Consider the following 16,949-nt stretch of genomic DNA (forward strand, 5'->3'; position numbering starts at 1 on the left):
TGCATGCGTGTCTATGAGGGCGGGGTATATGTCCATTCAATAATCTATAAATTAGCTATGCTTAGACTATTTACTTGCTCCTAGCTCAACCACCTGGGTGATTATTAGGGCTAGGACATGCCGGTGGCTACGGTCTTACCGTTATGATAGTTAACGGATTGCATTGGTCGGTCGAGTTTATTCTTTAGTTACAATTTAATCAAAATTGGATGATCAATGAATATTTTTGAGAAGCAAAAGTAGAAAGCAAAAGAAATGAAATAGTATCAAAGTTACTATCAGAATCGTGCCTCTATTCGCCAAACTATACTACTCATCGCCAGCTTATCAACCATAATACAGACTAAAGTATTCCAACGCCATTAAGGAATTATAATATAGGGAGTATTCTGCATATAAAAATTTGCTAACATTGTGGCTAGTGTTAGGATAAATCGTAGTCCATTTCCCAAAAATGAGTCGGGAGAAAATTTCCCCGACCTGCTTTGAAGCTTGCTTAGCCCGATTTGGCTGTCGGCTTCGGATGATCTTGACTTAGGGCTCAATATTTGGGCTTCTTGAGATTATCTGGTTGTCAGTGATACATGGCCAACTTTTAAGCAACGTAGATTCCCCTGTAACTGCCTCTGACTATTCCTTTTCATCATAAGTTGTATTCATTCCGTTTCTACTATTAATGAAGAAGAAATGGACTCCAAACGCACCGTGCTCATCACCGGTTGCTCAGATGGAGGCATGGGAGCTGCTTTGGCAGTTGCTTTCCATAATGCAGGCCTTCACGTCTATGCCACCGCTCGGAATCCAGCAAAGATGTCCAAGGTCAAGGCTCTCGGCATAGAAACCTTGACCTTAGACGTGCTATCTCGGGATTCCATCAACGAATGCGTCTCGAAGTTGTCCAAACTCGACATCTTGGTTAATAACGCGGGCACATCTTACAGCATGCCGATTTCCGACATCTCCCTTGACGAAACCAAGAAGGTTTTTGAGAGCAACGTGTGGGCCCAGCTCGCTGTCACGCAAGCTTTTCTGCCCTTGTTGCTCAAATCCAAGGGAATGGTTGTCAATCAGACCTCTATTGTGTCCACCATGGCCGTGCCGTTCCAGTCCGCATACAACGCCTCCAAAGCCGCAATGGCCATCTTCTCAGACTCCCTTCGCTTGGAGCTGGAGCCATTCGGTGTAACCGTTATCGAACTCAAGACGGGCGCCGTGTCCACAAACATGATCCAAAATCAGAAAGAGTTCACACCAGTCACACTGCCCAGCGGGTCGATTTATCAGCCTGCAAGAGAGGCTGTCGAGGGCGCCATGAGGTTTGACAACATGAGCAATGTGGGCATGCCTCCTGAGCAATGGGCTGGAGAAGTGGTGCAAGATTTGCTGAAGAAGAAGCCGTCTGCAATCATCTGGAGGGGCGCGCAGGCGAGAATGGCACGTATTGGGACCCTTTTCCCACACGGGTTCATGGACGCGCAGATTAAGAAGATGACTGGGTTGGACATCGTCGAGCAGAAGCTGCGCAAATAATCTTGCTAGCCTTGATATTGTACCTAAGTAGTCGGTTGTTGGGTATATCTATTTATTGAAGACAAAGGCTACATCAAGTGAGGCTTAGTCGAGATCCTAATGGACAACTTACAATGTTCTAAAGCTATGGACTAAGTCAAACGGAGAATATCACTCTGAGTGGAGTAGCTCTAACAATGACATCCATATTCAAGCCTCCGCCAGAATAGTCAGAGATGTTTATCCATAGATCTAATTCTTGGATTCTTCTAGCAGTAAATGAAGGCAATAATGCCTCTTGGTAGCCTACGGATTTTCTTCTTACTTTCAGACACTCCCTACGCCTGGCTGGGCAGTCATCATAATCTAGTTGCAAAATGGATTGCCATAAAACTCTCTTTTCTGATTCTAGAAGATAAGGGAAATCCCAACTAGGCTCTGTTGACACAGCTGTACCATTCTCTAAGAGATGATTAGTACTATTTGTAGGTAATGGTGCAATCATTATAGGAGCTTGATCAACGAGAAAGAGAGGGTGGACAAACAGTTTACATTCTTGTTTACGTATTGTACTTATTACGGCCTTTGTCTTGATGGAACTGGGCCAAATTGAGCCCTAAGTACGAAACTGATAGATCTCATAAACATCCATTTAGGATCGCCACAAACTTCCAAACAAATCAATTGCATGAATGCCAGAAGCCAATCCCAGTTTGAAGACAACAAAGAGGAGCCAAGAAAGAAGAGTGGGATGATCTGATTGAGGAGCGCAGGGCGAGTTTCTTGTGACTCTTGACAAGCAGTATACCGCGCAAGACGGACAAGTCTTTAGACACATAAAGAAAACTGTCCATATATAATGGAGCGCTGTGCTGTATTCGTACCTCATCCACTTCCACTCAACTCAGCTCAATATCTAAACAATCTGGAATGCTCTGAAGCGCTTTCTCTTCATCGATCATTGAGCAGTCTAGCACGGAACAGCAGCTATGTCAACATCTACATCAAGAGAAGATACTGACGCAGAATCCAATACTACTACTTTCGCTCTCAAATACACCCCGCCCAGAGGCAGTATCGACGGTGAGAAGATGGACCTGCGTCCCAATGTAGATATCTCCAGGTACCTAATGGACAAAGTGCCGGTTTTCCAAGAACTGGTTGAACTGCGAGAAAAGGTTAGTTATACCTAGGTAAATTGATGAGTCTACTAACCCTCTTTTGCTCTTCACCAGGGATGGAAAAACCCAGCAGGTAATCGGTTCTTCGAGCGACAACGTTACAATGCCGACAACGCCAACAAGGGGATTGCCAATATATTCTTTGAGATGATGAAGCGCATAGCCAGTAAAACACAAAGTTTCACTGGGGCATTAAGAATCCAGACTAGCGGACAACTGAAAAGGATATTGGGCATATATATGACCCCCAGAGGATTTCTTTCCACAGTATTGGATCTGAATCCAGAATGCGAGATTCTAGCATTGAGTCTCCCTATTTCAAAAGGCGGGCATAAGGCCCTTCAATCAACACCACCAAATATTAATACTAAGTTTCTAGATATCACAATACTTGCTACCAATATAGGGATAACCAATATTCTATAATTATACCCAGACACTGATAATTTTCTTTATTCAAGAGAGAAGAGAAGACTTCACTCAGCTAGTATTAGGTCTAGAACATCTCCAGCCAGGCAAAACTATGATTGTGCTTCTACACAGAGTCAAGATATAGAAGATGGTAAAGCTTCTATATACCTTTAACAAGTTCTCCTCCCTACAGCTCTACAACCAACTATAGCGCACAAGAAACATTCTTCTTTCTACATAATTATCACTAATGTGGAGTTAAAGTAAGGCCACACTTCTTGCTATTAACCAGTGGAAGCAGACTTAAAAGGTGGCCACATTTAAGATAAGTAATAAGCTATTTGAAGACATACTTCAAAAAGAGGATCTAAGCGTGGAAGAAGTCTTAGAGGAGTTTAACAAGGAACTCATTAAGTTAGGACGAGAGATATAAAATACACAGGCCCAAGCATTAAGAAATGCACCTTTCATCAGAGAAAGATTACAAAACTAGATGAAAATATCTTAGTTCTTATTTCTAATTTCTATATCGTTTAAGTTTATACCATGCTAATATAAAGACTTACTGATGCATTGTGATATTAAGTCATGGGCTGATACATGTAAAAAATAAGCACTACCGTAGATTCACCTAGCTTGGTGTTTTTCACCTTGGTATCCATGCAAGAGTCTGTCCACTTCATACCTAGGAACATAACCACGGAATATTAATCTGTAAGCCACCAAAAAGGTACACCTTAATGGGGCTTCTGGCAATGCTCATTTCATTTGTAAATAATGCCTATACATGTGGTGCTTGAAGATCCACAGGCCGGCGCCTCGGCAGTGCGTATTTGGGATCATATTGATGGGCCTTGTTGATCTCACAAAGAACTTCAAAGGTGAACGCACGGCCCTACCTCTTAGAAATCTCTAATTGCTGGGAACCTCCACCTACCCAGATAACTGGGCGTTTTGCGTTGCACGAAAATGCCTGATAGGTATTGGGTGGGATAAGCATAGAAGCAGGACCCCGTAAGAGTACCTAGGTAGTGCTTTTTTCTCTTCCTTTCCTTCCTCAACTTAGTATCTCGCATCAGTACTAGCAGTGCAGTCGTCCTCAATAGAATTCTATCTTGAAATATATTCATGGATCCATTCAACATCTCACAGTCGATTGATGTAAGAATAGATTCGTCATACTCAATGTTAAATAATACCATTGTTGATTCACGTCACGTTGGCTAACATCTGATTGATCACCCTGGAGTCCTTTTCGTGCTTCGTGTCAAGGGCGGATTTGGGATGGACGAAACACTTCTTCGTAAACGTCTTCGGAATGATAAAGTCACCGCGCAGTACAAAAGAGATCGCTCTGGACCCGTTGAATCTGGTTTTCTGGAATTCGTTGGCTTTCCCCGCATTGACTCTTATCTTGAGAAGGATTTCGAATACCGCAAATATAAAGCAGCGAACGGTGGTAAAGATCCAATCCAATTTGTCCAGATGGTCAACCACATACTGAACTGGATTTTGTCGGCATGTTCGGCAGTGCATTTCAATGGCACTATCCGACTCCTAAGACAGGTGATCATATCAAAGTTGTCGTCGACTTGGTCCGGCCCATATCTGAGCCTGATGACGTGACTCTCGACGGTTCGGATCCACTTACGCAACCCAATATCAACATCAACTCCTTCGCAAATGATCTAGATATTATTGCGATGCGAGAAGGACTTAGGTTTAGTTATGATCTTCTCCTCAAGGGCGAAGGCTTCAACGATCTTGTGGTCGATGAGTATCCTTGGGACATGCCTCTTCATTCAGTTGAGGAATTAAAGCGGGCTGTGCTTGATCGTTGTCAGAGGGCGTTCCACCCGTGTGGTACGGCTCGTCTTTCAAGAGCATCGAACAAGGAGTTGTTGATCCGCACTTAAGGTTCATGGAATCAAAGGTCTTCGCGTTGCTGATGCTTCGGCTATTCCCGTTATTGCGGACTGTTGAATTCAGAATTCTGTCCATATAATTGGCGAGAATGTGCTGATATGATCAAGGCTCAGCACAAGGATTTGTGTACTGAAAATGTCAAAGTCGTCTGGATGTTGGTTCGTCGCAGATCGAAAGGCTAAACCGGATATGGTGGGTCGCAGTTAGTACGTTGACGCGAATAATCGTGACGATCGAACTAGGGGTTATTTAGCTAAACTAGCGTCATCCTGCAGACCGACCAGTCTAGAATTTTTCTCCAAAATGCAGTTCTCAAGACTCAGTAATTGAAAGGTCCTGCTGTCCAATTTGGAACATGGTCCACACCACATGGTATTTTTGGCATGTCAAGTACTATATGATAAAAATGTAGGGAACAAAGGAATCTCGATCCAGCACTTACTGCGGAGTATATCAATATCTAGTCAAGTGATTGACCAGGGCCACGATTTGAGCGACGCCTCTCGAGCACTAGCGTCATTGAACGAGTTCTTTCTGTTTTACTTTTTCGCCTTGCACCGGCTCAACATTCGGCGGACGTTGTGAAAAGACCCCCGTGTGCGAGAACCCGCCCCCAATTGCGTTCGCTCTGCTAGAACCACGTCAGAGTGGCAGGCCGTATTGTTGAATTCCAAGGCTAAGCGAGGTGCTGTGTGACTCTTTATGTCCTGGCAACGTCCATACAGCAGGCTGACGCGGACTGAAATTGATTGACTGACTAGCGTTTAGTTCACCCACTAGGCGAACCTGTGGTCGCCGAATATGCCAAGCCTGCGATCACCCGGCGTCTAAATAAGTTTGTTGTTGGTGTCTTCTGTGATGAACACTAGTGTGGAGTTTGAACCCTGACAGCAAGAGTCTTTCGATCGCAGTGAGCACGCGAGGAGATTTGAGGGAAAGCAGCTTTGCGAAGTTGGCGAAGTTGAAGAAGTAAAGGGCCGGCACTGAAAGGCAGTCGCCGACCCGCGTGAATCGCCCTGCGGGGAGGAGCCAACGGCTTGTGGCTTCCGCATTCGCGAATCACGGGCTTCCCCGCCCGCTCTCGGATCGAAAAAGGTAGCCTGAGGCTTGCCTTTGCGCTCATCCTCGAGCCGCGACACTCTCGCTCAGTTCAACCATCGCTCTGCCTGCCCGCTGCATATCTTTGCCAACGACCTACCGAGCATACTTGTATCTCGCGCCTATACCTGGCCCCTCGATCGTGCTTTGAAACATCGCCCGACGACTTCAGCTGGCCGCCCTCCCCCCCCCCTTTGCAGTCGGTTCTCGTCTAGCGCTCTGGAGTCAGTGCTACATACAAAAATTTCCAGGTCGCTGCCATGTCGGGCTATCCGCACCCCGACCATGCTTCGGGCATGCAGTATAATGACCAATACGCCCAATTTGGTGAGCTCCTTTTTTTGCGCGCCTCCCCCATCCCTGGTGATTCAACGGTACTACCGCATTATCCCGACCAACATCGTCTCGATTCTGAGAGATCGATGGTGTTTTCCCGGCAGCATGCCTTTTTTTTGTGTTATAGTTCCTCTTTGTTTCTCGAGCAGCTTCATAGAATGCTAACGTGCTGTACGTCTTCGCTAGGTGCTCCTGCTGCGGAGCAAAGCAAAGCCACTGGATTTATGAGAGTGTTTGGTGGAGGACAGAAAAAGACCACAAGAGGTTGGTGATTTGAAGTGCCTGAAACATGGTGTTGTGCATATACTGATTTCCAACAAGATGGGCAACCCGCCAAACGTCGCGGACCGAAACCGGACGCAAAGCCGGCCATGACCCGGCGACAAGAGCTCAATCGCCAGGCGCAAAGGTATGGAACCGATCATACACATAGGCTATAGGACGATAGTCCTTACATATGATCCCCATAGGACTCACCGTGAACGAAAAGAGCAATACATTCGTGCTCTCGAATCCGAACTCTCTCGGCTGCGAGAGACCTATAGCGTGGATATCAACGCCGCTAATCAAAAAGTTCAGCAACAGCAGGAGATGGTCCAGCATTTGAAAGCGGAGAACGAACGACTGATGAAAATACTGATGGATTGTGGGATCCCTGTTCAAACCCAGCCTGAGCCACTCAATATCAACACACAGAACGTATCGCGCACAGCTGGAAGTAGCTCTGTCGGCTCTCAGTCAGCCACCGTCCATTCCCAGCCCCCATTTCTGACCACCCCGCCAACAACGTTTAGTTCGCCGCATAGTGCAGGGAGTGGTGATGAAAGAACAGGCTCGCGAGGCGATTCATCTATGCCATTCATCGGCACTGCTTATCATTCCAGCACAGATCAGGGTGGTCTTGATTTTTCAACTGGTGCAGAAAGCAACAAAGAGCTTACTTCCATGCCCGGAATTTTCGATGTGGACCCTCAACTGGGAGTTGATTTTATACTGCAGTTGGAAGCACCATGCCGTGTTCATACAGAATACCTCTGTCGAACAGCGCATAAAGATGTTGAAAAGGATGCTTTTTTCTCGGGACATGCTTTGATGGCTTCATGTCCACCACCGAGTCACATCGAAAACGTCTCTGAAGATAACCAATACCCGCATCAAACCTACGAGCTTCCCATGCCGAATCTAGAAAAACTGCTGAACCTTAGCAAACAACTGATCACCGATGGTCAAGTGACGCCCATAATGATACTGCAGAGTCTGAAAAATCACGACCAATATCGCTCTCTTACAAGAGATGACATCAAAATGATTATCGAGACGCTACATGCCAAGATTCGATGCTATGGATTCGGTGCGGTGGTGGAAGATTTCGAGTTACGTGATTGCCTGCAAAACGTTCTGGGTGCGAAATTATACCACAGTCGAAGTCCTCCGTCGCAAGTTGGAGATGATGCATTATATCGATAGCCTTTTTTGTTTACTCTTGCTTTAATATTCTCCTGTCTTCTCGTTCATCTTCTAACGACTGATCATCGAGCTCAGACTCGAATCCATGAGAAACTGACATATACCCAAACACACACATGCTATTTATCAAAAGTGAAACTCTTCATTTTGTTACCACTGGTTTAGATCCTAGGCGTTGAAATATATCCTTGTTTTCTTTTTCGAGGGATTTCACTCAAACTATCCCTCTTCTGTTTCTATCACTAATTTTTTTTGTTGGTGCATGTTGGCTTCAAACTTGTAACTTCCAAGGAAGAAATATCCAAATGATGCATAATACGCATATTAATCACTTTTATTGTCACCTCCCTGCTACTCTATACTCATTATAGGATATATGGTCGACTCTGATATTCTAGGAAACCTTGAATCATGAAGTTTTCAATGTGTCTTTGATTTGCTTAGGTAGAAATCTTAGGTAAGTACCTTGGTCGAAGGACCGAAGCTATGAAAATTGACATAAATAAGTGATCAAAAGATATTTATTCCGTCTAAGCTAGAATACTTTTTTCATGTTCATGTTCATCTGAATATGGATTGGGTAATCATTAGAAAAAAAATGGGGAGGGAGGAAGGGGGAAAGACATTTGAGCAATTGTAACTGAAGGAGCATGGAAAACGGCACAAAGGAAGAAATGAGGGAAGAACAGGTTTACTCCTCCTCTTCCTCCTCCTCAGCCTTCTCCTCCTGCTCCTCGCCAATAGTATCATCCTCCTCGAAGGTGTTCGGGGCGACGTTATACAGACGCACAACAGGCTTATTGGGGTCCTTGACGAGGACATATTTCTTGATCTTGTCTTCACTTTGTTCCTCTTCTTCGTCTTCGTCTAAATTGCGAATCAAATCGACGATGGTGCGGACAATACCCCATCCGTTGCCCAAGTTCAAGTTCATCTGGGTAGCAAAGTCGCGGGGTTTGTAGCCCACAATTCCCAGAATGACATGCGAGGAGGCGGAGCGGGGGTTGCTGCGAGACACGAAGCCGAGCTTCATGTGGTCGGCTTTGGCGAGAATGGCTTGAGTGGTCCAGCGGGCGAGTTTGCAGCTGTTGTTCTTCATTTCGGTCGCGACGACGGCACCGCGCTGAGAAGACAGTTTGGTGCGCCAATCAAGGGCTCCACCGGCACCTTGGGCTTTGTGGTCGAATTCGTTCAGGGCTTTGATGACGATGTGTTGGTCGGAGCCGGTGTTGCTCTTCAACACGGCGTCGACTTCGGTACGGACGATGAGGTTGAGGGGTTCCTCATCCTTCTCGAGAGACAGGTCGAAGCGGCGGTATTTGTAGGCCTTTGAGGCAAGGGCCTCGGTTTCTTCACTGGCGTTGTAGAATGGGTTGGGGTTGGGGAATTCAACCTTGTCCTTCTCGGACTCGATGACGGTCTGCAGCGCGAAGTTGTGGTTGATCACGGTGGCTTCCAATGCGAGAGCACCAGGAGTGTTGATGGAGTCTTGCTTGCCACCTGCCTCGGACGCTTCGAGAGGAGCATCCGCTGCGTTCTCGTTGACGGTGACCATGTCAATGGAAGCACCTTCACGCTTGTCAAAGTAGATTTTGTTACCCTGTTTCACAATGACAATGTCCCACGAGTAAACACTGCGAGGGGCACACATAAGCATAGACAAGATATCGGCTGTGGCAAAAACAGTAGCCTCATTCTTTTCAGACAAATCCTGAATGATTGGGTCGGAGGAGGTGGTCACATTGTAAGCAGCGCGGTCGACAGATTGAAGTCTGCGTTCGCTGCCCTTGACAGGGGCCTTATCATACGATCGATCATAGGTGTAGAGGAAGCCGTAATTCTCGAGATCTTCTCCGTCAGGCGACTCCAAGTGAAGCTTGGACAAACGGTTGAAGTCAACTTCTTCGAGAAGAGACCAGTCCGGACGGATGTTAACTGAGCTGTCCCGGTTGCGCTGTGGCTTGTCATAGTCCTTCCATCCGAAGCGACGTCCACGGCCACCGCGACCACTGCGCTGATCATAGGTCCGATCTTGACCACGACCAGCACCGACTCTTTGGAAACCGGCTCGTCCACCGCGCTGCAGTGCGCCACGTTGACCCCGGCCACGGAAGATGGTACCGCCACCTCGTCCAAAGCCCCGAGTCTTAGTTGATGTGCGAGTGTTGTCGACAACGGAGAAGGAGGATTCATCCTCTGCGACCTGAACGGCGAAAAGGCTCGAGGCTCCGGCACCATACACTTGTTGGTCTATATTTATTATGCTCGATTAGTTGACTGACATTAAACCACAAAAAAGGCGAAAAACTCACCTCGGAAATTACGGTTGTAGGCCTGACGGCCACCGCGCTCTCGATCTTTGCCTTCAGCAGTCCAGTCGGCCATGCGACCGAGTTTGTCGCCCTTGGAGAAAGGCGCGTAGGGAACGCCATCGAGGGTGTTCTCAGACGGCGTAGGCGGTCCCCATTCATCGCCAGATGGCAGGGACGCCACGATGTCTGCAACAGACATAGGAGCCATGTTGAATATTAGCACTCTTCCTATCGAGAGTAATCTGCCTTGTTCTTAGACAGATGTGGCTCTCGCGAAACGCAGAAGACGGTGGGAGTGCTGCTGTCTGTGGGGGGAGTCGACATGAAATTAATAAATTCGTCGATTTTGCAGTTTTTGTGCTTCGCCGCTCGTTGGCGGGACGAACTCTCGGCACGGGCTCTCACCGCCTTTGTTCTGCCGCCGCTGTAACACTGTAATGCAGGTATTGTATCTGTAATTATGTCTACTTTCTAGTTAGAAAATGGATGATGCTACAAGGCAATTATAATTTTATTGTTCTCTATGCTTTTATGCTCTATTGTCCCATTCGCGAGCTCTTTGTCTGACGCTCATAATACACGGTGCACATCCAAATCTTACGGATAGAGCTGCACTGCCCCGGGTACGGTAAGAAACAGACAGTACGTCGACGATCCAGGCCCTTCCTTCGTTGATCGTGTTTCATGTCTGCCAAAATCTGTTCTCCTGAAAGAATCGTCAACTGCATCGAAACGACACCTGCACTGGCATCCTTGTCATTCGTTTACATACGCCGTGGAGAGATTATATTCGCCGTCTTCGATACCGTGTACGTGATCTCGACCGTTCTCTTCGGATATATACGTATACACTCCGTCAGCTTCAATGCCGCGCCTTTGAACGCATTCTTTTATCACTTCCACACCGCGTTGCCGATATGAGCCAAGCCAACTCTCGAGGCAGTCCTGGTCTACCTTTGCGATACTCACAAAGCAACCAATATACCGAACCGCGCGGCCTTATCGCACGCGCCGGCACATATTTGCCTATCCGTGGCTCGCAACACGGCGGATCTCACCCTGGATATGGACGCAGGTCTTGGACCCAATTATCACTGTGGCATCAAGTGAAATCTCGTCTTAGAGCAGCCTTTTGTGTTGCCAACTTCTTGGCGATTTTGTGGATGTTTACTCTGTGGTGGGGGGAGAGGACTGTCTTCCGGGAACAGATATCGCAATGCTATTGGGATTCGTGGGAGAAATGGGTAAGCGCTCTTCAATCCCCCATAAACTCGAGGGCATCGTCAGCTAATATATATTCTTTTTCTTTCCACAGCCTGCTGGTGCCACGCCCCATCATGTCGTTTTCGTGGCTGATCCTCAAATTGTCGACCCTCACACATATCCGGGGCGTCCGTGGCCATTGTCCACCCTGACAATCAGATACACCGATCAATACCTACGTCGATCTTTCTCCCTGATTGAGCAATATCTCAACCCGGACTCGGTTTTGTTTCTTGGAGACCTCTTCGATGGTGGTCGAGAGTGGTCTACTGCTACAAGTGAGAGCCCAGAAGAACAATACAGAAAGTACGGTGACAGGTTTTGGTTGAACGAATATAACCGGTTTTCCCGCATTTTTTTTCAACAGTGGAACCAAGCGGGCACTGCATCAACTGGTGAGCGTCGAGGTCGCAAGCTAATTGCTAGTTTGCCTGGTAATCACGATCTGGGTTTTGGAAGTGGCGTGCAACCCGCTGTTCGCAGGCGATTTCAGGCATACTTTGGCCGAGGTAACCGGGTAGATATTATAGGCAATCATACGTTTGTTTCTGTTGACAGCGTTTCTCTCTCCGCCATGGACCAACCTGACCCAGAAACCGGTAGTACCGGAAATGGTGCCGGTGATGGGCCTCTCCCTAACGAGGCAATTTGGGGCCCGACTGAAGAATGGCTCAAGGGGGTAAAGGATATGAAAGTACGTCTGGAAACTGAGGAGCTTCGCTCTCAACGCAATGAGAGCGAGGGGTTCAAATTCATACAGGGGCTTCAAGAAGCTGCGCAGGATACCGTCATCCACAAGGCACCTTTCGAATCTCAGGGATTTCCAACCATTTTACTCACTCACGTTCCATTGTTTCGAAAACCTGCAACTCCTTGTGGTCCTTTACGTGAGCGTTATCCGCCGTCTTCTACTGATCCAATTCCAGAAGAGGACGAGCAGAACGCTCTTAAAATCAATGGCGGTTATCAGTATCAGAATGTTCTTACGCCGACCATCTCTAGTGAAATAATGACAAGAATCGGCCCTGAGGTTTCCCATATTTATTCAGGAGATGACCATGACTACTGTGAGATTACGCATCGAGAATATATCGGGTCTCCAAAGGAGACTACCGTGAAGAGCCTTTCTTGGGCAATGGGAATACGACGTCCGGGGTTCCTAATGACTACGCTGTGGAATCCCATCGACATCAGCAATGGAAAGTCTGTTGATGAGACGTCGCAAGCAACAGTTCAAAATCACTTGTGTCTTCTTCCGGATCAACTTTCAATCTTTATATATTATGGCATCATTTTCTTTGTAACAATTGTTCTCTTGGTCATTCGAGCTATGACCGTCACCTTCCTTTCGTTTGGCAAGCCTGCCGATTACGAGCCCACTCTACCACTTAACGAATATCCACATCACTCTCGAACACCAAGTCGTACATCACACCAACCATCCGCCAGCATCACTAGCGCGACGGCCGGGGGAAATCCCCGGTTAGCAAACCGCAGCAACTCAATGACCACCGCGCCTGCTAGTAACTATCGTCTGGACGATGATATACGCAAAAGCACTCAACGTTATGATGATTGGAAACGGGGGGAAGACTGGGAAGAAGACGATAGAGGAATAAGCAAACTCTTATCGAGTAGTCGCCAGTCGGGGCGTGAATGCGTCGGACCGGCTTCTAGTACTGGTCGATTTACGCATGAATTGAAGAGCAGCGTCAAGCAGGTCGCTTTTATAGTTCTTCCATTTTATCTCTGGTTGATATGGAGATGGTGAAACAAACAAAAACTTTGCTGCGTCTTCTTTTTATCTTTATCAAGATGTATTTTTAGCGAGCATAATTTTGTGGCATGGCGTTAGGGATCAGAGCTAAAATAATACGTTGATAGATAGCTTATTCTTGCTTTTGTGGGTTTGCTTTTCTACTCTTTTCCCACTCTTTCCAGTCCTAGGGAAGTGCAGCTCGGTAATAACTAATCCACATAAGCTGGAACTATGCAATGTATTATTGCTTGCGAGGCAAATTAAGAAAATAGCCAGGCGCCAATACACGCTGCATTCCAAGGCTGGCAAATTTTTCAGAATAACAAGGGGTTGAAAGTAGTACTGCTTCCTTAGGAATGTTGTCGTTGTCAGGGGGTCGTGCTCCCGGCCAAGAATATTTGCTGCATACTTGATTTGAATAGTTGAAAACTCTAAAACAGTGACAATTCTCATAATCTAGTATGTAAAAATCTAAATGCGTATCTGGTTACATGGTGTTTTGTCTCGTTATTGTGTTAGCATATGCGCGATTCTACCCCTGGCTAGGGCTACTTGCGCCCACGTGAGGCTAGCGATCTTTTTGTGCCTGCGCCCTTGTACCTAGGTATATACATGCAATATGCCCTTGTTAAGAATATACACACGTGCTTCGAAATCTTGCATATTTGAGTTATAAACCGTCTATCCCTGCCTTTCCTATCTTTTTTCAGGTCATCTGTTTTTGTTGTCTGTTTGCTTTGCTTGACGTGCGAAGATACTGACAATAGGAGAGTTTCTTTTCTTGGTTGATTGTTCCTTGTTCCTTCATTAGTAGTTTGCGAAAAGGGCTCTTTCTTATTGCAGAGTGTATCTTCATTGGCCATATTGTCAGCGCAAGGGAGAAGTTGACACCGCGATGAAGGCATCGAGTTGGTCCCGTCTGGTTTCTGTTTTGGCCTTCTCAGAATCAATCAATGCATATGGTATTACCGGATTATCTGGTGGTGTCAATGCTGATACTGGAGAGAGACCCTCGCGCATTGATCTGAGGGATCTGCAGTCCGCTGGCCCGGCATTCGATCTGTTTATCCAGGCATTATCTCAATGGCAAAGCGACGACCAGAGTGATATTATTTCTTACTACGAAGTAGCAGGTTAGTCCTCTATAAAAGTTGCTGGCATATCACCATAGGTAGGCTGATTGATACTCATTCTATTTTATTGGTATAGGAATTCACGGCTACCCCTACAGATCATGGGATGATGTAAACGGGCAATTTCAAACGGGATACTGCTCTCACGGCTCTCCCATTTTCCCGACATGGCATCGGCCATACGTCGCTCTTGTCGAGCAGCGTATTTGGTCGTATGCGCAGACCATTGCCAGTTCATATCCGGATGATCAGCGACAGACATATGTCGACGCGGCGACAACATTGAGATTCCCGTATTGGGACTGGGCTGTAAATTCGGCGATGCCGGACAGCTTGACGTATCAGGATATTGTGATCAATACGCCAAGTGGTCAGCAGTCGATGGCTAATCCTTTGTATTCGTATAAATTTCATCCCTTGCCGGTTGGAACTGATATTCCTAGTGACGATCCGGTGGGTAACCTCTTTTCTCTATCAAATCAATACTGGCTGACAGAGTGTGAATCAATTTCACAGCTTGCAAAATACGATGAAACGGTCCGTTCGCCAGATCCTTCAACCGGTGAGAGTCGCATGGACAACGTGAATTCTGGCATGTCATCAAACTCCGCATGGTTGGTACACTCCTAATAAAGAACACTAGAGTTGCGTGGCAATAAACTAACATCAAGTAATTAGGTTGACATCAAGCACGTACCAGCTTCTTTCTTCTGAAACCAACTACACCGTTTTCTCCAACTCTGTCCTCAAAGATAGGGGTGACAGCTACAACAATCTAGAAAGCATCCACGATGGTGTGCACGCCTTAATTGGGGATGGAGGACACATGTCATATTTCAGCATGGCTGCTTTTGATCCCATCTTTTGGATCCATCATGCGTAAGTTAATATGTCTTTTAAACATTGAGTATGATTGACATTCCAGAAGACTACATGACTAAACTATAACACCATGCCTTTATAGGTCAATTGATCGCATTTTCGCTCTTTGGGAAGTCATCAACCCAGACTCATATGTCGAGCCTATGGCAGATACATACGGCACATTTGTCATCGAAGCAGGCACCGTGGAAGACGTAAACACACCTCTATACCCATTCCATCGATCTGACGACCCGAATGACTTCTGGACATCCGCCACTAGTCGTTCAACCCGGGATTTTGGATACACATATCCCGAAATCCAGGACTGGGGCGTGGATCAGAGCACTCTACAGAACAATGTGCGCACTGCGATTAACAATCTATACAACGCGCCCGCACGCAAGGGTCCAATGGAACCGAAATCTGCGCGCCTGCGGAGACAGACGCTGGACGGGTCGCAAAATGCTTCTGGGAGCGCGACGACGATGGGAACGAACGCGGTCACTGGTAAAATGACAAAAACCGAATTCGATCGTATTGGGGTCAATAATCTGCCCAAGAATTGGGCTATTAATGTTGCTGTTGATAAGTGAGTCCATTCCATTTTCATCTTTATCTTGGTCTTAGTGGGTTAAGGGCTTTTACTTTTTCTCTTGCCGGAACTGGAAAGTGATTACTGATTCGGGAAATTATTTTTTCTTTCAACCAGGCATGCTCTCGACGGGAATCCTTTTCAGATTCATTTCTTCTATGGCAAACCCGACGACCAGATTAAACCGAGCGAATATTTTCAGGCACCCAATTTGATCAGTACATATCGAACTTTCACCAGTCCGAGGGTCTCGTCAGATAATAGCGGCGGGGATGATCACCGCAGTCGCCGCCGTTCATTCTCCGACAAGTCCACTAGTAGCGAAGACTTATCTTCGGGGCAAATCTCGCTTTCCCCCTTGCTAGCCAATGCATTCTCGAATGGGATACTGCCGGATAGTCAACTGGAACCAGAAGATGTCATCCCTATGTTGACAGACAGTCTGGAATGGCGCATAACGACAGCAGACTACTCAGACGCCTCCTCATACGGGGAACAGCGCGAAGTGCCTGTTCAGGACCTAGCAGATAAGGGGCAATTGCGTGTAGCGGTCGTGTCGCGAGATGTTGAGCCTATTCAGGCTGGGGAGGAACACTTGTTTCCACGATATGGAGAATGGGTAGAATGGGAGGATGTGACTAAGGGGAAGACTGGAGGTGTGTGATTTGGGGATCAGAAGAGAAAAGTACATGATTCTGTGCTTTTGCCCTTTACCCTTACTGTCTAGACAGTTGGGGGCATTGTGCTTCACTGCTTGTACCTACTTACTGTTTACACTACATAGTGACTATTAATCTGTCTCTTGTGTCGAAAAAACATCAAATCGGGCTTTGAACTAATCTGCCTTCCAGTTGGCAAACTCGAGTCGCACAAAAATCTACTTCACTACTAACTTTGTTGAACACTCTGCCCACCATGAATGGATATGCATTGTTTGGGTACAAAGAACTCCGTGCCTAGGCAGGTCAGAACCGACTAATGCATGTACTATGTTAACTAATTATACTAATAACTAGGATTAGGATATTCCGGAGAAATCAAGGAGAATGAAACAAAGGGAAAGAAAGAGAAAAGGACAAAGAGGCACATAAATCCCAA

General features: G+C 46.5%; 6 protein-coding genes across 6 annotated transcripts, besides 1 other annotated feature; 5 read left to right on the top strand and 1 right to left on the bottom strand.

Annotated features, from left to right (window-relative positions):
- Positions 1–687: 687 nt before the first annotated feature.
- On the top strand, positions 688–1,530 carry UA08_06049 (hypothetical protein; the record flags this gene model as incomplete). Its single annotated transcript, XM_020268739.1, has 1 exon — positions 688–1,530. The coding sequence occupies one exon, from the start codon at positions 688–690 to the stop codon at positions 1,528–1,530; it is 843 nt and encodes a 280-aa protein (XP_020118672.1).
- Positions 1,531–3,800: 2,270 nt separating this feature from the next.
- Positions 3,801–3,884: a repeat region (Identified by RepeatMasker using a combination of RepBase library and repeat library created with RepeatScout).
- A 737-nt stretch (positions 3,885–4,621) lies between these two features.
- UA08_06050 (hypothetical protein) lies at positions 4,622–5,017 on the top strand (the record flags this gene model as incomplete). Its single annotated transcript, XM_020268740.1, has 1 exon — positions 4,622–5,017. One exon carries the CDS (start codon positions 4,622–4,624, stop codon positions 5,015–5,017), a length of 396 nt encoding a protein of 131 aa, XP_020118674.1.
- A 1,368-nt stretch (positions 5,018–6,385) lies between these two features.
- UA08_06051 (hypothetical protein) lies at positions 6,386–7,928 on the top strand (the record flags this gene model as incomplete). The annotated part of the gene is made up of 4 exons (XM_020268741.1): positions 6,386–6,452; positions 6,648–6,725; positions 6,783–6,870; positions 6,932–7,928. 4 exons carry the CDS (start codon positions 6,386–6,388, stop codon positions 7,926–7,928), a joined length of 1,230 nt encoding a protein of 409 aa, XP_020118667.1.
- Positions 7,929–8,619: 691 nt separating this feature from the next.
- On the bottom strand, positions 8,620–10,448 carry UA08_06052 (Eukaryotic translation initiation factor 3 subunit D; the record flags this gene model as incomplete). The annotated part of the gene is made up of 2 exons (XM_020268742.1): positions 8,620–10,178; positions 10,241–10,448. 2 exons carry the CDS (start codon positions 10,446–10,448, stop codon positions 8,620–8,622), a joined length of 1,767 nt encoding a protein of 588 aa, XP_020118668.1.
- A 709-nt stretch (positions 10,449–11,157) lies between these two features.
- On the top strand, positions 11,158–13,274 carry UA08_06053 (hypothetical protein; the record flags this gene model as incomplete). Its single annotated transcript, XM_020268744.1, has 2 exons — positions 11,158–11,484; positions 11,556–13,274. The coding sequence occupies 2 exons, from the start codon at positions 11,158–11,160 to the stop codon at positions 13,272–13,274; spliced, it is 2,046 nt and encodes a 681-aa protein (XP_020118669.1).
- Positions 13,275–14,157: 883 nt separating this feature from the next.
- UA08_06054 (hypothetical protein) lies at positions 14,158–16,515 on the top strand (the record flags this gene model as incomplete). The annotated part of the gene is made up of 6 exons (XM_020268745.1): positions 14,158–14,395; positions 14,472–14,848; positions 14,912–15,009; positions 15,074–15,274; positions 15,360–15,848; positions 15,969–16,515. 6 exons carry the CDS (start codon positions 14,158–14,160, stop codon positions 16,513–16,515), a joined length of 1,950 nt encoding a protein of 649 aa, XP_020118805.1.
- Between the last annotated feature and the right edge of the window lie 434 nt (positions 16,516–16,949).

Source organism: Talaromyces atroroseus, assembly GCF_001907595.1.
Source record: "Talaromyces atroroseus strain IBT 11181 chromosome Unknown scaffold_8, whole genome shotgun sequence".
Lineage (NCBI taxonomy): Eukaryota > Fungi > Ascomycota > Eurotiomycetes > Eurotiales > Trichocomaceae > Talaromyces > Talaromyces atroroseus.